Source organism: Vidua chalybeata, chromosome 14, assembly GCF_026979565.1.
Source record: "Vidua chalybeata isolate OUT-0048 chromosome 14, bVidCha1 merged haplotype, whole genome shotgun sequence".
In the NCBI taxonomy this organism is placed as follows: Eukaryota; Metazoa; Chordata; class Aves; order Passeriformes; family Viduidae; genus Vidua; species Vidua chalybeata.
This window is the reverse complement of record NC_071543.1, coordinates 19,152,752-19,172,927: the sequence shown is the minus strand read 5'-3', so window position 1 is coordinate 19,172,927 and position 20,176 is coordinate 19,152,752. Positions and strand designations below refer to the sequence as shown.

General features: G+C 51.8%; 1 protein-coding gene across 5 annotated transcripts in view; it reads right to left on the bottom strand.

Annotated features, from left to right (window-relative positions):
* The window catches only part of ATP11C (ATPase phospholipid transporting 11C), a 54,673-nt gene extending 34,885 nt beyond the window's left edge, over positions 1-19,788 (bottom strand). For all 5 annotated transcript variants that reach the window (XM_053955658.1, XM_053955660.1, XM_053955659.1 and 2 more), the window contains exons 1-3: positions 19,679-19,788; positions 2,424-2,543; positions 719-808 (exon numbers count right to left, since the gene is read on the bottom strand). In XM_053955658.1, coding sequence (XP_053811633.1) covers positions 719-808; positions 2,424-2,543; positions 19,679-19,705 — 237 coding nt within the window. In that variant the 5' untranslated portion in view covers positions 19,706-19,788. The remainder of the gene's footprint in view (positions 1-718; positions 809-2,423; positions 2,544-19,678) is intronic.
* Between the last annotated feature and the right edge of the window lie 388 nt (positions 19,789-20,176).

Here is a 20,176-nt window from a genome sequence, read left to right as displayed (position 1 = left end):
GGGATGGAGCTCTGGTGCCCATTCCCAGCCCCAGAGCTGGCTGTGTGCTCAGCCCCAGCATTTGAAAGGTGAGCAAAGGCGCTGCAGTGATTCTCCCAAGCTCCCTTTGCCCCAGCACATTTTGACAGCTTGCTTTTCTTGGATGACAGAACAGAAAATGAGCATTCCTCAGGATCTGCCCCTTCACTCAAGCCACAAAGCAGATCAGGAAAAGTTTGTGCCTGTAATAAATTTGCTGTTTTGCCCATGCAGAGCAACCTCCTGAAGCTTCAGCTTTCCAAAAGTCATCCTATGCATTTTTTGAATTTTACTGAGTACATCCTATCTCTCCTGCTTGCCTTGAAACTCATGATATCTGAGACATAAAAATATCATATCACTTGGGGAAATAGAGAGTTATTAAACAGAAGTAGCAATGGTGACAAAAAATAGATCCTAATTGCGTAGCAACAGGTGTATTTTCAGTGGTTGAATGACCTTAACAGTTAGAATTAAGATGGTTTTTCAGTGTTTCAGCAGCCATTCAAACCCCATCCCAGATATTTTAATTATTTTTATGCCTTGGATGGCATGGCAGAATTATAACACAGCTTCCAACTTCAGAATTTCCCAACTTCTGAAAGCACAAACAGTTTTAAAGCTCAATTCTTGCTCAAGCCGTGTTTAACAAACATCAGTGCCTAAATAAAGCTCCCTCTCTTAGCCACACAGCTCTTACCTGCACGAGGAAGATGATGAGGAAGTAGAAGTTGGCGATTCTTCGAAACTGCTCAAAAAGGTTCTTCGGGAGGAAGTTCCAGAGGGTGTACTGTGGGGAGAGAGGGGCTCAAACAGACCGAGGCACTGGCGGGGACCAGAGCGACAAAACGGGAACGAGGTGCACAGGAGGGGAGAGGAGCTGTCCCCTGACGTGGCAGGGGAAGCACAGCCTGAGCAGCCTGGAGGGCTCCAGCTGCCAGAGCCAAGCCCAGCAGCACAGTGCAGCTGGTGCTGAGATGCCAAATTCCTGCTCCAGCTTCTCCAGCTCTCTCTGCTGCAGCACTGGACAGCCACAAGTGAAACAACCCCTAAAAAGGCATTTGTACACAGGTGACTTCATTAGAACATGACCCACAGTGGATAGATTTTTTCCAAATTCCCCAAACCATCTTAGAGCTGTTTTTGTTTAAAAAAAAGGAAAAAAAAAGTGCCATGGTTGCCCATACAAATTCAGTATTAGGTTGTCCTTCGTTATAATTTTAAGAAGGCTGCTGAATCATTTACTTTGGAAAGCATGTGGAATTGAAGAACAACATGGGAAATAATGGGTCTAATATCTATCTTTCAGTCTGTCTGGAATAAAAAAAAATAAGCAGTCGAGTCTCAAGACTTAATTATAAAAAAGACTGGTCAGGTCCCAGGCCAAGCAAATATAAAAGGAAAAAAGAGCAAGGACATAACAATCAAAAATAAATCAAGGAAGAACTAAAATTAGTGCTAAAGCAAACCATTTGTCAAGGAGGGAACTGGGCTGGGGGAAGGTGTCCTCACTGAAGGCCCCTCCTGCGTGCCAGGGAAACATCAATGGGAATGCTACACAAGTTAAACACGGACAGACTGAAAGCTTTTCCCAAAAATAAACCCAGACATACAAAAACAGATAAGATCCAAGATGCACAAAGAAAAAAAGAGAGGGAAAAACCCCTTTGCAGCTCAAGTACAGCAAAACTGAGGCGTAAGTGTATGCTGAGCATCACAAATCCTGAGCACTGGGATACGTATCCAGCTGTGTTGACAATATGGAATGCCACTTGTTTGATATTTTACTCGAATTGGCTTCAAATCTTTTGAAATAGCTTCATGAATGTCATGGAAAAAAGCTAAGCAGAAGGCAGATGGGTGTCATCACAGTTTTCCACCATAAACAAAAGCTGCATTAATACCATATGAATGTTTCCCCCCCTTTCATCCAAGGGGATAAACAGAGCATGGTTATTTTTGTCCTATCTCAAGAAAGAAAAATCCCACAGAATAAAAAAAAAAAAAAAAAAAAAAAAAAGGAATCATATTTTTATGCCCCTTTACAAAATAATGCCACTCCCTTTTGCAAACTTGAGTTGCTGCTATCTCATGCTGTATTATACACCTAACCTGTCTTTTCTTCCCCAAGGGGATGCCAGAAAACTTTAAAAAAAAAAAAACCCCAACCCCACAAAACCAACGTGTCCACGTGCTTTGCTCTCATCCAGCCTACAAGAAAGGAACTCGCCCACACCCCCACTGGCGTTGATGGGAAAAAAAAAAAAAATAGGAAGAGAGAGGCTGGAGCTGTGTGTAAGGGCTGCACCAGGCTGCAGAGGCACCTTTGCGTCCACCCTTGAACTGGGACTCTCCCAGAGCCAGCTCACAGGACACGGGGGAGCAGCAGCGGGCAGGGAGCTCACCTTGGAGGAGACGATCCTGTTGTCGCAGAACTTCTGTGCCACGCACGCCTCGGTGTCCGACACGGGCCGGTGCCCGACCACCACGGTGCGCGTGCCCACCCGCTTCTCCTCGCCAGCACACTGCCAGCAACGGGAGAGACAGCTGTTAGCTCCAGGAACCCCGGGGTCTGCATTTACACCTCCCAGCTCCTCGGCCTGCTGCAACGCAGAGATTCGCCTCTCTGCCCCAGCCAAAGCACACACAACGAAGAACACACGAGGCCGTGGAGCAAAACCGAGGATGGGCCGAGCCTGAAACACGCCTTTGGTCAGCCATCAGCTCAGGACCACAGCCCGCCCCATACTGTAAAGTGCAGGCGAAGCCAGTGGGAAGAAATGCTGATTTCCAACTCCAGTTCAGAAGGCTGAAGGATTTCTTCATTATAACTGTGCTATAATACATTAATATACTATTATGCTATGTATGTGCTATATACATTAATATACTATATAAAGGAGATACTGAAATCACATGCCTACTTTCTCTAACTACAATAACTCCCAACTCGTGACCCTCTCTGAGAGCCCAGCCACAGGTGGGTTGGATTGGCCACCAGCCCCAAACAATCCTCACCAGAATCCAACCAAGCAATCACCCCAGGTAAACAATTCTCCAAACACATTCCACATGGGAAAAACAAGGAGCAGGAATAGAAATTGTTTTCTCTTTCTTTCTCTCTGTGCACCTCTATGAAAAGATCCCGAGAGAGAGAGAAATGTGCTGCCACAGCCCTACACCCCACCAGGACAGGTCACTGCACTGCTGCCCTGTGCAGGACAGCTGCTGCCTGCATCTGCAGCCTGTGCCAGGTTATTTTTCCTTCTTGGAAGAGAATGTGTCTTTATCAAGCACTTCAAGGCATGAGGAATATAATTTAACATCTATACATCTCCTCCTTGTCCTGACCGGGAGAATCCTTCAGCTCTGGGTTTATTCATTGCATGGAGGACGATGGAAACTGCACCCTCCCTTACACTCACTCTTCTGTCCAACCCTCAAACCCTTGCAAAATGTCTCACCACCACACTGGTACACACAGATTTAGTACTCAGCTCAAAAAAACCAAAAGGGTCTGCTTCTGCTATTTAAAAATCTCAGCTAAAATCACGAATGATGAAGCAGACAGTTTCACAGCACAAACTCCTCAAGATGACACACATGGTGCTGGGAAGCCAGCTGGGCTTGCTGGGGGTTTAATTTAAAGCAGAATGAGATGTCACAAGTGAATGTCAGCCTCACATCATGGGGGCCTGATGACAGCCCCGCTGCTCAGCAGCAGGATGAGGGAAATGCAGAGGAATAAGCTCTGCAGGGCTGCTCTGCAGGACAGCACAGCCCCTGCACAAAGCCAAAGACACCTGTGATCGGCAGCACGGGGCTCCAGCAGAGACCCAGCCACCCACGGGAGGTGACAGCCCCTGCAAGCCCCAGACAGATCCTCCCCATCCAAAGGAGAGGCTGTTAACACATATAAACAAAGCACCTGAACGCACCAAAACTACCAGAACTCCTCTATTGCAATGGAACTCTTCAACATTTCCAACTTCTTGTAACTTCTTTTAAAACCTTTCCCAACTTGAGACAAAGCCGAGGCTTTGTCTTTCTGTGACAACTGTTCTAATATTAAAAGAATATGAATAATAATGAAGATGATCTTGCTCAATGACACCTTTGAGAGAAAGGAATGAGTAGACACATGAAGAAAATTGTTATTTCCCTTCTGTATGCCTCTTTCTCTTTGCCTTGGTCTGGATCATAGATTGACTGTGACCACTGCAGGTCCCTGCAGCTCTCAGTGCTTGAGGCAGCACTGTGAGCTCTGTCTCCATCAGCCTCCAGCTCTGGCCAGCCCAGCACACTCAAGTCTCTCAGTGGACCAGAAAACTTTCTTTTCAAAAACAACAGAACTGTGCAACAGTTTAAAAATCAGCTTTTCATTCTGTCCATGTCTGTCCTTTAATATAACAAACTGTCCTAGCCACAGATGCTCACAGCCAAGGGAGAAGACCTGGCTGGCACCAGGAAGCATTTTGTGATGCTGAACTTAAAATCACACAGTGAATTTAAAATGCCCACTAAGAGCAAGCAAGCAAAGAGGGGTGAGGAGGAAAGAGTAGTGTTAGACCAGGGTAAGATTTCCTTAGAGTCCAGTTTTTGAATTTTAAAACATGAACAGGGAAGACATTTGTCAGTCTATGGTTCGAGGGCATTACCAGGCAGCAGAGCTGCCAAAACACCAGCAATACTCTTCATACTCCACTTAGTCACACTAATCCTCAACCCTACAGCCTGCTTGCTCTGAAATGCCACCAGAGCAGGTGTCAAAGCTGCCAAATGCCTGTCCCAGGTCAGCTGCCCAGCACGGGCTCAGCCTCTGCAGATGGATGCTCCAGGAGTGCCCAGGATCCAGCTCAGCATCCCTCATCCAAAGGGCTCAGTGCAGGCAGCTTGTCGAGGTGCAAACAAATCCCAGCTACAGAGAAGGTGCTCTGAAGAAAAACATGCTAAGACAGAAGGCCTGGGACTAACTGCTGCTTGGGGAAAGTGTCAAAACCAAAAATTTAAACAATTAAATAAAACTGGTGGACCTGGAGCAGCAACAACTGAACAGATCCTGTTGCACCAGGAACAGCATCTGCCCAATGGAAGCAGCAGCTCTTCCCTGCCTCTGTTTCCCAGCCATGTCTGCAGCACCTTTAATGAAAGAAGTGTTTTTACACCATGCCTGCACCTGGGGAGGCGTGCTCACTGCTCTCCCTACAGCCATCCTCACACCTCCAGGGGCTGATGCTCAGAGCAGGAGGATCCTCATGCCCTATCATCTTCATTATTCTTCATATTCTTTTAATACTAGAACCATGTCCCTGCACCTCCCAACAGAGCCAGCAGCACCCCCAGCAGTGACCACCTCCACCAGCTCCCGACGTGGGCAGGGCTGGCACACACTCCCAGCTAGGGAATGCCACCATCCTCCCAGCCACACCACCACCACGGCAGCAGCCAACAGCACCCAAACTGCAAGCCAGAGCCAAGAAAGGTTCCCTGATGTCTCTGCTGCATTATGGAGGTGCCAGCCACGGCCTGACCAACCTGTGCCCCAGGAGCAAGAGGCAGAGCCATCCATCCACGCCACAGCAGGACCAGGCAGCTGAGAAGGATGTCCCCACGTCGTGCCCCTGTCCAGGCTCTGGAGCCAGGCGTGCCTGGTGAGCATCCCTCCAGCCCAGGGAGGAAGCGACAGCTTCCCCTGCCCGCTGGCACGGCGCTGGGAAGGAGCAGGGTGAGGGTTTGCCACTCACACGCGCTGGCACGGAAACCACAAAGCTCTGCTTAAAGCACTTCTGGAAAAGCATCCACGAGGATTTCCTGACTGTCCACAGAAAGCACAGCGCATGTGAAGCCTCAGAGCAGAGGAGAGCCCAAATCCAGGTGCGGTGTGCTGGCTGACTGAGCTATCCACACTGAGTTATCAGCACCAGCTCCCAGGAGGGCTTTCACCCTGCAGTCCCCTGCTGTTTACCTGCAGCATCACCTACACAATGAGAGCAATGGCACTGCAACCCCACGGTGCACGCCAGCCCTCCCTCCACGGTCTAACCAGGCTCCCACCACTCAGAGCATTTCACTTCCCATTCCCTCAGCTCCCCACGGTGTCACACCTGCCCACAGCCCCACCAGCAGCTGGAAGGCTTCACACCACATCCCTCTTCCCCAGCCCCCAGAAGGCGAGTGCACCCCAGCCTGCAGCAGGAGGTGCTGGCTGAGCTCAGCAATTAAAAGCTCTCCCTCTGACGAGCCCAGCCCGGCCCTGGCTACGTCTTAATAATGGCTCTCAACAGAGACTTAGAGGCAGATTTAGGGAATAACTGCCAGGCTTTGGGGAAAATTATAAAATATGCAGATTAGCAAGGAGAGGATTTAGAGGACTTCTTCTGACTGCCTTTCATAAAAAATTTTAATTCTGATGGCAAAAAAAAAAAAAAAAAGAAAATATGACTTGGATGCAATTCAAGCAGCTGCCTTGTTGCCTGGTGGGGTTCCACACAGCCCTCAGTTCCCAGTGCTGGAGTGAGCTGGTGCAGGCAAAAGCCAGAGTTTCTCCTGCTCTTTAGAGCCAAGCCTGCCAAAAGGATTATCCAAGAAAATAAACAATTGCATTCCCTTCCTAGGCACTTTCTCACCTCCCTGGGCCGGAGGCATGGTGTTTGTGTGAGCACTGGGAGCAGCAGAGCTGTCTGTAGGGATCAGCAGTGCCAGACTGGGCATGGTGTGGGGACAGTGCCAGGGAAGCCACTCCGCATTGTCCCACCAAGGCTGGAGGACGTGGGGATGCTGGTAGGTGACCACGGACCCCCCTGCTGTACCGTGTGTCCCTGCCAGCCAGAGCTCCCAGCAGCTGGCAGACATCACAGCAGCACCAGGGGGACACTGCAGACACCGGGGGGACACTGCAGACACCGGGGGACACTGCAGACACCAGGAAGCGAGAGGAGGGAGGGAAGGAGGCATTTCTGAGCAGAGCCACTCTCCTGGCTGCACCACCTGAGGACCAGCCCCAGAGATGTAGGTCTCTCCTGCAATGCCTCAAGCTTCAGTTCCCAGCTCCTGTTCCGCTCCCCTGGTGCCAAACCGAGCCTACCAGCGAGTCAATCTTTCAGCAGGGCATCCAAACCAGATTTCTCCTGAAGGAGCTCAGCTGGAAGGCAACAGCCAGAGAGTCAGACACAAAGCACAGGAGATAGAGATGAGGTGAGCGAGGCTGTTCTGCCAGGAGAGCCCTCCAGCTGGCAGCTGGCTGCCCGTCCTGGCTTTGCCCCGGGGCACATCCAGGTGCCAGCTGCACCTGCATGGGACACAGGGCTGCTGCAGCAGCACCACCCTTCTCTGCCAGGGAGAAACTCACACATGAATGTGTTCTGGAAAATGCTTTGATGTAACCCAACCTTCCCACACTTGCACCTTTTATAGAGCCCACGTTCTGCCAGAAGCAGCAGTTCTGAAATCAAGGCATTAGGGGGGATAATGGCTATTTTCTTACATTGCCCAAACTTAAACAGCCCACCTAGGTGCCCATGGAGGGTCACCCGAGGCTTGGCATTCCACTCCAAATTTTTCTTTGAGGAGGCAAGAACAGGTATGATTTGAAGGTGTCAGGCCAGGAGTAAAAATGCCCACGGATACAATTAATAACCAAACACATTGATGACTTGAAACTGGTGGAGCATTACACAGAGATGGCAGAATTACATTTGCAGCCCACAGCAGTCCCCAAATTCTCTGCCTGAGTCTGGGCAACTGTCCCTTCGTGCCCCTGTCCCCTTGTCCATCTGTGCCCCCCTCCCACAGAAATGTCCCTCCCCAGCACAGCCTCCTGCCCGCCCTGGGGACAGGCTCCTCCTCACCTCCCGGGAGTGCATCACAGCACCCAGGTGGCACCAGGTAGAAGTTGCAAACCTGGGTAAAAATTAGCAGGCCTGGGTAAAAAATTAATGGAGTTAGACTGAGTTCAACAGGAGAGGTGAACCCGTGCTCTGCAGCCACTTCAAGAGGACTATTTCTAGGGCAGCTGCAAACAGAGTGTTTAATTATATCCCCCATATGGAAAGCAAGTGTCTGAGCTACCTTCTGGCCCTGTTTCCAGAAAAACAAAAAAAACAGCAGCAGAACTAAAAAACCACCAGCATTTGATTTACTACAGTTCCAGAAAGCAGCAAAACCAGAACTAACTAGCAGAAAAAACTTCTCCTTTCATGTTTGCTGATAACTTTAAGCCACAACGTAAACACAAATAACTCATAGAAAACAGTTCTAATAAAAACCACAGGCATTTAAAAAAAATCATCTGCTAAACCCAGAGATTATACAGTACAAGTACAAAGCTCAAACATTTGAATGAAATCACAGCTTGTATTAAATATATGCAAAAGAAAGATTAAATCACATTACTTGGCTTCAATCTCATGAGCAGTTTAAAGTCTAATTGCTCCTGCATTGTTCCATTTATCATAAAAGTTGTAGAAAAGGCGACCTGATTTACAAAAAAAGCTTGCAAAAATAACAGCACCTCCCAAAACAGCCTGTTCTAGCTCCTGTTTCGTTTAGCCTCAGAAGAACAAAGGAAAACAGCCACAGTTTTTGAAAGCCTCCATAAATTTACCGTAACCTCCCCCAAAACATCCATCAGCCTCGGGAAGCTGCTCAGCACATCAGCCTCACTGCCCAACCGATGTACTCTTAATTGAGATTTCTTCTTGCCAGCTTTCCTGTGCCTCTCTGTCCTTAGTGATCCCCGTGAGGGTACAAGGGATGCTTTGAGAATACCCTCAACAATTCAGCAGCTCGGACTGTGCTTACCCACAGCGACCACATGTTTAGGCAGATCTGCTTTGGAGAGAGAGAGCTCCAGCACCGACCCCACCACTCTTCCCTGTGCCTGAAAGGGCACTGAGGGAAAGGGTCAATAACATGCACAGACCTTGGGCAGGACAACCAACCAACAGTGTACCTGAAATGCTGAGAGCTCATAGGCCCACGGGAAGGGCTGAAGGCACACACTGCCCGACCTCATTTCCCACTGGATGGGACTCTGCTGCTCGTTCCTAAGCAGGATGGGAAGGCTGGTACCTTGGGAAAACAGCAGGTTGAAATTTAAACCAGTGCCCCCTTCTCCTGTGCTGGGGCTGAAGCTGCCACGGGTATTTCAGCCAGGGCCAGAACACGACCACCAAGGAGTGACCGCTGGGCTAAGGCAGCTCCAGCCAAGGTGGGGGGCAGCAGGGGCAACCACGAGAGCCCCAGACCTAAAGAAAAGGGGAAAGGGTCAGTTCCTGGGGCTTTTCACAGCACGTGATGGGGCCAACACGCAGACCTCGTCCCTGGGGATGGCACTGCAGAGGTGATGAGCTCCAGCACAGCACCACAGCCCATCCCCATGTCCCCTCTGTCCCCAGGACCTGCTGCCCCACCACATGGCGTGACAGGGAGATCACCTTCACCAAGGACAGCGGGCTGGGGAACAGCAGAGCCCAACCAGGCTGCATTTCCTGGAAAAGCTGACTTAGCCAACAAAGCCACTGATAAAAACAGGCAGACATGGCTGGGTGGAGAGAACAGGGGAAAAGGCTACTTGAAAGACTTCTTAAGGGTGGAGAGAGGAAATACAGAAGTTTTTTTCCCTAGGTAATAAATTTAAAGAAGAGCCCAGCCCTATCCTGGACTTGAGGAGTGCCATGGACAGGGGTGACAGCTGAAAAGACCTTTTTTGGCACGGATTTTGTTTCTCCTTCTGGAGGCAGTCTACCCTCGGGCATCTTCCCAGCAAGCACGCCCCAGTGGCTGCAATCACAGGCTCTGCTCAGCAGCACTTTGCACAAAGTCAGGTTCACGAGTGATGCAGAAAGCCAAACCCAGACAGGATCAACTGGGGCAGCATGACTTCAGTGCTGCTGTTTGGTGCAAAATCTGTTGCTCCTGCTCAAGCACAGCCACCGACCTTCAGAAGCATCTCAATTCTTCTTTTCCCTGCCCTGCTGGCAGCCAGGGTTATGAAACCATTGCTCATCTTGAAGTACAGGCAGCAGATCTTTATTTTTGGCAGTCCAAAAGAAAAGTTCGACCAGCATGCTGCCAGCATATAAAATTCAGGCTCATAGGAACACTTCAGGCTCGAGAACAGTAAAAGGACTTTGAATAAGAGCCAAATGTTTTGCAGAGGTCACAAAGCAAATACAACGAGGCCTTCCTGTCTTCAAAACTCTTCCTCCCTCCTCTCCCCGGCTCAAGCTGTGCACATATGTCTGTTCATCAGCAGCTATTTCAGCAGGGCAGCGAGCTCTCCAGAGCAGTGATTTGGCCTGGCAAAAACTGAAATAAGAGCAAAATGGAAAAAGCCTCCCAGTTTGCAACTGTCAGTGCTTGCACCACCCAGCAGAGCTATAATTTGTTGGTTTTCCCGTTGTTTTCTGGTCCCCTGAAAGCCTGAGCTCTTCAGTTATGGAAACAAAAAACCCCTAAACACTATGTTCTGCATCCCAGCTCGGCCAGACGTTACTCCAACCTCTGCCACCTACAAACATTTTGCCCCCTTTTTTAAGTTTTCCCAGCGTTTCAGAGCCAGGCTGCCAGCTGACTGGCGAGAAGCCCATTTCCCAGAGCAGTTTTCTTCCCTTTCCCCTGGGAAGCAAGCCCGCCTGGCTGAGCACACACTCCAGGGCAGAGGCTGCAGCCTGCCCTGCCTGTGCCTCACCACAGCACCCCAGAAGCCAGGGCTGGCACCCAGGGCTGCCCAGAGCCATCCCCAGCCCAAGCTTGCCCCCAGGTGTTGCTTCTGCCCCCAGGAGGGAGGGGAGGGCAGGTCCAGCCTGCAGGGACTCCCCCAGTCCTGCACCAGCATCCCGGGGTGTCTCAATCCCCACAGTGGGTACCCGAGGTGCCAGCACCTCCCACGCTCCTCGCTCACGTGGGTTCGGGTCAAGGTTTTCAACTCCCAAACCATAAAAACTGTGGTTTTCTAACTCTGCCCCTTGCTGTACTACAGACAAATGTTTCCACAGCAGCAGCAGGAGATAAGAGGGGAAAAAGAGGGAGAAATCACCTACTTCACCCCTTGCTCCACAGCCAAAATCAGCTCCACACGACCCAGACCACACTGGGAGTATTTTCATCTCTGGGTACTACAGTGAGATTCATCCTTGGGGCTTGCAGGCACAGTCACACCAGGATACTGGACCAGTGAAATCCACCCAGGCAGCACAGAAATCCTCACCATGTGGCCTGGAACTGTTTATCTCCAGGAAATCCTTTGGCTCCTGTTGTGGCCGGGCTGGGGAAGGCAGAGGCTGAGAGAGCCTCACAGCCAGCACAGACACAGGGACACGGAGCTGGGCTCTCACTGCACCTCAGCCTTGGAGCTTCCACCTGAGATAAACTGAACATTTAACACGGTAAAAACCTATTTAGATCTAAGTAAAATGTGCCGCTTTAAGCTTATTAGTGTAAGGAAAATATGTTGTTAGTAACTTTGCAACACTAATAAAACTACTCTAGCTAAAGAAAAAAAATTGCGAATTTCTAAGCTAAAAATATAAGAAATAAGACTTTTCAAACCTTAAAACAGACAGGGTAAAGTGACTTAAAAGTTCTTTTTGTACTTTGTTTCGTAAAAAAAAAAACAATCCCTAGGTACACCCAGCACTATAATAAACATACCATCCCTACAAATCTTTATTAAAATAATTTTTAATTTTTCACTGCAATTCACACCACGGTGCAGCCCAGCACCACCAGCTGCAGAGCATCCCTGGCCATGACTCTGCCATCTCCAGCCCAGTCTCTTTCCCTAGCCAGGCACCAAGGCGAGGGCGTTGCTGCTCTCCCAGTCAGCAGCACCAGCTCCTGCACCCACGGCCTCCTGTGCCTGCCTGAGTGCTTCCCCACCCTGCACTTACTGCAGTGGCACTTGCCAGGGGGAAAGTCCCACTTCCATCCAGCCAACTGCTCCAGGAGAAACCACCCCACGGAAAGGATGTGCTCCACAACACTAATTTGGCTGATGCAGGACCACAGCCCTCTGGGCATCGCAGCTAATTTTACTGCACTCCCTCCCTGAGCAAACAATGTAAGAAAAGGTGAGCTGTGAGGAAGGAGGAAAACACAAGAAGAATAAAAACCTTCCACAACTCAGGCCGAACAAAAGCGGCATGCAAAACACCACCCAAAGCAAACAGTAGAAAAAAATTCATTGATGCTGCATTTCAAGGCTGGCTTTGCAGCCCCCCGAGTGCAGTCTGAGTCCCCACAGATAGCAGCTGCTTGGCTTTGCATGAATGCTGGGGAGGAATTACACAGAAATCACAATAAAGGATGGAAGGGCTGCTCACAAAAGTGGATTTTTTTTTCCCCCCTGCATTTAATTTCCCAGCAGTGAGATTTATTTTTTTTTTCCCTCTTAAGCCAATTGAGACTCCAGCAACAGAGCACAGCATCGCTGCAGTCAAGCAGTATTTAATTTGTATTACTGCTGAAGAGATCTTGGATGGCAGAACCAAAGAAGAGCTTCAAATTGTCTGGTCTTGCCTGTTGCACATCTTACTCAGCTTTTCTAGGTCCTTTACAGCACAAGAAACAGAGGATCCCTCTGGTTTGCAAATCAGTGCATTTGCCACAACACTGCAAACAAATTGCATCGAGCAAGTGAGCAATGCCTCCGTTTCCCACAGAAATCATCTCACAGAATCTTGTTAAGGTACACAGCACACTTTAAGACATGCCAGATGAAGAGATTCTTTGAAAACGCACAGCAAAAAAATTACCAAGCCCTCCATAAGCAAGGCTGGAGTCCTTTCACCTATAGACCCTGAAAAATCAGCAGAAAACAAGAGCAAAAAGTCTGCAGCAAAGCATTACTCAGCAAAGGCCACAATGGAGTTTAGCAGGAATCTCGTTCAAGATGGGAAACAGAAAAGAAAAGCCTGATTTGAGAGCAAAATACCCAGCTAGAACAGCCTTACAGGGGCTTACCCCTCCTTCTGCTGCAGGAGGAAAACAAAAAGCTCTTTGGATTGTGCAGTAAGCTTTCCTTAAGGAGGGCAGGACAAAGCTATCAGTTAGGCTGGGTGGCCAGAGGAGACATGCTTTTGGACTAAATGGGCTTCAGCTGGAATTCCATCCCAAACAACACCACTGAGGTTGGGGGAAGAAAAACCACTGGAGTCAGCAGGAGGCAACAGGTGTCCAAAAAATGGGCAGAAGGGGTTGCATAAGGAGCTAAACATTTTAGAGAACATTGGTTCTGATCAGCATCTGTGGCAGTGAGCATCTCAGTGAGAGCACAAAAAACGATGGAGGGGAGGAGAAGCCAAGCCTAGGACAGCTATCCTCCCACCAGGGAGCCTCAGCTCTTCTCCCCACCCCACTGTCCCACGTGGGGCTCAGCATCCAAATGCACTGTGCAACCATCAGAATGGTGCCTTGTGCCAATCACTGCCCAGCAGCTCCCTGGGTTTTGGCCCAGCCTGAGAAAGAGCCCATAAGCAAAAAAAAAAAAAAAAATAAATATATATATATATTTAATGCATCTCTATATATTGCTTACATGCATATTTAATGTGCAGGTATTGCATGCATGCATATTTAATGCATATATATCTACTGAAGTCACTGCAGCCTCTGGGCAGAACAGGCTTTTCCTGACCCAGCAGCCAGGTGAGGGCAGGAAAGAGGAGACCTTTTAAAAGGGGGAACTTTCAGTTTCCCCAGGCTACAAGTTAGTAAATCAAGCTTTAAAGCACTTTGCCACTCGCTGCCATCCCCTGCAGCAGCAGTGTGGCCCTCCTCCCACAGCAGGGTTAAGGCATTCCACAGAACAGCTCCACGCTCAAGTCTTGGAGTCGAGTTTACTGCAAAAAAGCAGAATCAAATGTCAGCCAGCTCAGGCAAGCCTAGTGAGCAAGGGACTGGTGGCATGTTGGATGACTGAAGGCAGTTCAGCAAACTGCAGTGTGCAGGTTACACCAGAGCAGCAGGGGCTGCTGCTGGTCCTGGAGCCAGCCTGGAGTGCAGGGAGCCCCAGGGGAGCAGAGCTACACAGGATTACTGCACAGTCATTTCAATAGTAACAACAGAAATGGCTTACTATCATCAGCCTCGATATTGCTTGCTAATTAAAGTTGGGAAAAAAAAAAATAAAATCTTGTCTACTTGCAAGAGGTGATGGAGCTGGCAGGGGCAGGGCTGCAGTGTGTGCCAGGCTCTCCTGGCTCCCACAGCATCACCTGTGGGGCACCTGGACACAGGTGTGCTGGCTGGGGAGAGCACAGGCAGGGCAGGTCCACAAAACCTGCTTGGGGAAAACCAGCCCATCCTTCCCAGACCTCAGAAAGCACAGAAATACTTCCAACGTGAGCAGCGAGAAGCGGATTTTGGTCTAGATGCAGAGGTAAGGCATTTTCCAAGATAACCTCGGGATAGCCTCTCCTGGCACAGGGCACGAGCTGCTGCCCCCTCCCCTGGGCAGGGGACACATTTGGGCAGAAAGCCACCAGAGTGACCATGCAAGCCAGGCAGGAAAACCTCCCCACTGCCCTCCAGCCTCAGCACCCGCTCCCACACACAGGAAACTCCCCCGAAAGATCCCCCAGCAAACATTTTCAGGGAAAGGCAGATGGGGTAACAGCACACTCGGTCACCCTGTGTGCAAGCTGCTTGGAAAATTGCCCCTTCCCAGGCAGCCTGCTCGGTGAGTCCCTTAGCCCTGCAATGCCAGCTCCTCTGGCAGGCACATCTCGGCCACAGAGACGTTCCCCCACTTGGCCAGCCCAGCATTTTCTCAGCAAACACAGTGGGTTTAAATCTCCCAAGGGAACACAGTCCCACAGTGCAAGGAACTACAACCTGGGATAAGAGATGCAAGCATGGTGCCATGGGAGGAAGCTGCTCATAGGGACCAAACCTGCATTGCTGAAAACATGAGCACTGGCAGACAACAACTAATTTGGGTGTGAAGGTTTAGGGTGTCTGACTTAGAGACACTGTGAACGCTCTCCATCAGCCTTGCTTTTAACTAACACTTTTAAAAAAATAAATCTCTCCACTAGAGACAGCTACAGCCAGAACACAGCAGTTTTAATCAGAAAGGAAACACATAAACCAAAGGCAACAGGATGAAATTAAAGGCAAGGCTGAAAAGCTTGTTATTAATAGATGTCCTGTTTGCTTTTACAAATTTTATTATTAAAAGCAAATTGCCATGTCTTCAGCTGCAGCTCTGAACCTTTCCTGCACAGCCCAGGCAATCATCATTACTCTTAGCAAAATACCAGCTGGGGACAGAAGTGGCATGGAGGGAAGAAGAAAATACAGCCAAGACTCATTATTCTCCACAGAAAAGTTCCAGCGTGCCACAGGTTTAATTAGAAGCATCATTTATCATTAATGTTTGACCGGTGCTTTCCAGCCCTCCCTACAGCAATTTCCAAATTCCCAAACTTTAACTGAGCACACGAACACATGCAGCTGCTTATCCCAGGCCAAGTTTCTTGTTTGGCTTTTATTTGTTTTTAAACAAATGGCCGAGCTATTTCTGGGAATAAGGCTACAGTTAGGAGACATTAAAGAGGAAATGGTTACAGGAATTTCATAAACCCTGTATCCCCCAGAACCTGAGAAATTCCTGTGTCCCCATTTTCCAGGGAAGGGGCACCCCTAAGGGATTGCAGCCCTAAGCTTTTTGCAGTCCCAGCTTCCCTATTTGAGCCTGCCTTGACTTCCCTGTGGTCAAGCATGGGCTGCCCTGTGGCTGCTACAGGGGAACTGCCTGAGCACGTGGAATGCTGCTATCATGCTAAACACATCTTACAAAACAAAACTCCAGCAACTTCCACGAAAATTTCAAGTGGCTTCATTAAAACCCATACTCTGAACTGCCACCTGGTGCCACAGAGACACCCCAGCCCCACGCTGTGCTGCTTGCAGGTTTTTGCCACATCAATGAAAGCCAAACACTTCCTGCAGAAGCTGGCACCAGCTACAAGGTACCTGACATGCAGCCTCACTCTCCAGGTGTTAACATGGCTGGACTGGGAGGAAAAGACAACTCCTACAGCTTCCAACTCCTAACTGTAATCATCTTTATTATTAGAATAGGAACTGCAATCACACACTAATGTTTGGTTCACACTCTATGGAAAAAAAAAAACCAAGTGTGAAAGAAAATCACAGATGTGATCTGTGTGCAAAAATAGATTTTATTACACACTTGCTGCACATCCTAAAGATGGGAGTGTAAATCAGCATCCTCCACCACGGCCTTGGACACCTTCCACACCTCCAGCACCCCCCGAGCTGGGCAGGGACAGCCCCACACTGTCCAGTGCACCCCAGGGGCTCTCCCCACCCGCCCCTGCCCCTTCTCACCTATTCCCAGTGCCAGTGGGGAATTTACTTCCCATCTAAAAAGTGACTTTGGGCCATTTCCCTTTTTCAGGTCTCAGTGAGATATCTTCCTGCAGAGTCCCAGGCAGGACCTGCCCCACAGGGCCCCATAACCAAGCTGGGGGAGCCCCCAGTGCTGGCACAGGAGAGAGGGCTGCAGAGCCCAGGAGAGGAGCAGGGAGAGAACATCCCTGCAGCCTGGGACAGGGCACAGGGACAGCCACTGCACACCCACCCAAGAGGCCCCTTCTTCCCCCAGCAGCAGCGTTGAGAGCCCACAACAAGCCCAGCACTTGCCAAACACCAGGGATTTACCAGGACACGGGCTGCAAAGAGGATCAGGCCCCAAGGTACTTCATTAAATTGGAATAACACGACCAAGGTCCTATTGTTACATGCTGCACAAGCACGCAAACAGGAGAATTTTGCTCCCAATTACAGACTGTTTGTTGTTTTCTTACTTATCCTAGGTTTTGAACAGGAGAGTACCAGAGCAAGGAGCTGCACTGACTGCAGAGGCAGGAGACCCAGGACAGAGCACCAGCCCAGGGGCTCAGCCAGCAGCAGGCACCCCAAGAGGAGGGAGGGAGAGCACCCTGGGGTGCTTCACCCACCACCCCAGCCTTCCTGCACCGTGAGCAGGGTCACAGCTCCCAGGGCTCGCTCCCAGACTGGCCTTAAATAAAAGCAAATTGGGAGGAAAAGCGAAAACAATGAGGGCAACAGCAACTTCTCTTTCTGCATTCCTCACTTATCTCTCACAGCAGCCCGAGCAGTGCCCGCAGCCCGGGCAGAGCTGTGGCCCCGGAGCAGGGCTGGAGCAATACGTGAGGAACAGCACACTGCCTTCGATGCACGAGCCAGGGACAGCAGTGCCCGGCCAGTCGGGACGTGGCCAGTGCTCAGCCCAGCCCTCCCCTGGACACCCCCACACCTCCCCACTCCACCCCAGCACCCTCCCACAACAGCCGTACAAGCAGCAGGAGACTAAAAATAAGACTCCAGTGCTAGAATCCGTTTCCAAAAAAGAATTAAAGTTATATTTCAAGTTGACAGTATCGCCTAAAAGTGGATTAACCATGGCAATTCAATCCCACCTCCCGCAGTGATCCCAGCCCCACTCTTCCTTTGACAGGGATTTCAGTGGTGCAAACCAAAGTTCAGAATCCAATTTGTTTCTGCAGACATCAGTCTGTACCCCCAGGTAGCTGTGCAGACCCACATGCCCCACCCTATCCCTCCTGCTCTTTTTACCATCCCATTTCATAACCCTACCCAGGATAAGAGTTTATAGGAGGGAAAAACAGAGCCACAGACAGTCATGCTGATAGGGCAAGTCACATCCATTGTGCCTAAGCTGTGAGTTACAACTGAAAACAGGATTTTTAGTATCTGTTGGTATTTATGAGCCTCAGGCAGAGACCACACAGTGGAGAGGTTACAGTGTTTGTCCGAGTAGCCCTACGGGATCCTAAGTGTCAGAAAACCTGCAGCCTTTAATAACTGCAGCGAGTTTCTGCAATGCCACGGCCACAGGATGAGCATCCCTTGAAGCCCAGCACTGCCCACCCAGGACTGAGGGCCAGGCAGCACCTCGGGGACAGCTCCACAGAGACTGGCACGGGTCACCCTCTGCCCCCACGGAGCAGGAGGGCCAGGACTGACCCAAGGCTGCTGTGGCACCCGGCAGGGCTGGGGACAGGGCAGAGCTGCAGCAGCACGGCAGGAGCTGCTCCATCAGCCCAGGGCTGATATGGGGGACGCACACCACTGGCACCAGCCTGATAAAACTCCTCGTGGCTGCTGAAATGCTGCTCACAAAGCCAGGAGGTGGACACAGCGTCTTAAACCCCCGCAGCAACACTGCGGCTGACCTGGCACTCTGTCCCGGTCCCTGAACAAGGCTGCTCCTCCAGCCAGAAAACCACCTCCACCCTTCCAGAGAGGCGCTGCAACAGCTCGGCCCTGCACACAGCGCTCCGAAATACCTGGGCTGCGCTCGCTCGGGGTGCTTCTTCTCCACCTCAAAGGACATCACACCCCAGCAGCGCCGACCCTCCCCTGCCCACGCCGAGGGACGCGGGGAGGTGACACAGACCCCGTGCGACCCCCGGGCAGGGCAGGGGCTGCTCCTCACGGGTGAGGAGGGTGCTGGATCCAGAACGCAGGCAGGCAGCTCCAGTCACCCGCTTCCAGGAAGCGGCCACCTAAACAAGCTTTTAACTGAACTCCACGGAGATGCCTCAAACCACAAACGCCTCTCGACGTGACTGGGACAAAAAAACTCCTGCTAGGGTGGGTGGGGTAGCACTTAGGGCAGAGCCGAACTCGAAAGGCATCAAAGCCAGAAAGTCAGGGCGCCGAGTTTCATCTGATCCCTCTGCCCCCGAGGCTGCAAAACAATGGTTGTGGTAGGTGTGTTCTCCACAGGGCTAACTAACCCAGAGCCTGCAACAGACACACAGCCTACAAATGGAGAACCAACCCAAAAATCAACCCCTTCCCTCCCGAGCTCCGCGGAGCTGCCTCCAGACTTAAAACGGCGATTTCGAGTCCCTTTTGTGCTCCAAGCCTGGACAATCTGGCAGGAATGCCTCGCTCCGGAGCAGAAGCGGGCAGGAGAGCGCGTCTCCCGGCGGCCCCGGCCTTGCGGGCAGAGCCCGTGATCCCGGCAGGTGGAGCCGGGCAGCGGCTGCGGAGCCGCGCGGGGGGCTCGGGCTGCGCTGGCCCCGCGCACCCCCGCCCCAACTCCAGGAACTTCGCTCGCTACGCACTGCGCAATCAGTGACACTGCTGAGCCAACAGCAGCGCCCGGAACGCCGGCAAAACGCCGGTTTTTCCCACATTTGCCGTGGAAAAGGAAAACGTGAGTAATTACGGAGCTCAGGCCAAGCAGTGAGGTCACGGTGAAATCTCCGAGCAGCTTATGTGGCAGCGGGAAGGGCTCGGGATGGATCCGGCGGGGCAGAGCCCGCATCCCGCCCAGGGCAGGAAGAGACACGCGGTTTGGGGAGCGCGCTGCCGGGCCGGGGAAGTCCCCTCCGGCAGGTTTTGGGACGGAAAAAAAAAAAAAAAAAAAAAAAACAGCGTTTGGGCTCTGGCAGCAAAGGCAACTTCTGGAGGGCTCGCAGGCTCGGACCGAGCCGCCGCTGCGGGGCCGGGGCGGACCCCGCGGGGAGGGGGATGCGCCCCGCGCCGAGCCCCCGCGGGAGAACAGCCCCGGCACACGGCAGAGAGGGAATAACCGCGAACTTCTCCCCGCCCGCCGCCCCGGCCCCGCACTCACCAGGCGGCTGAGGCTGCGGCGGAGCATCGCGGTGGCGCCCGGCCCCGCCGCGCTCACCGCCGCATCGCCCGGCCCGGCACGGCTCGGCTCGGCTCCTAGCGGGGCTGCGGGCCTCGCCGCCGGCTCCGTTCCGCCCCGCGCTCCATGCCGCCGGCCCGGCCCGGCCCCGCTTTGTCCCGCCGCGCTGGAGGCGGCGCCGCCCCGGAGCAGCCTGGGAGCGCGGCAGCGCCGCGCTGCCACCGCCAGGGGGAGCCACTGCGCCGGACCGCGGGGACACGCGGGGACCGGGACGGGCGAGACCCGCCGGAGCGCGGGGACAGGGACACGCGGGGACAGGGACACGCGGGGACAGGGACACGCGGGGACAGGGGACACGCGGGGACAGGGATGGCCGAGACCTGCCGGAGCGCGGGGACAGGGGACACGCGGGGACCGGGACGGGCGAGACCCGCCGGAGCGCGGGGACAGGGACACGCGGGGACAGGGGACACGCGGGGA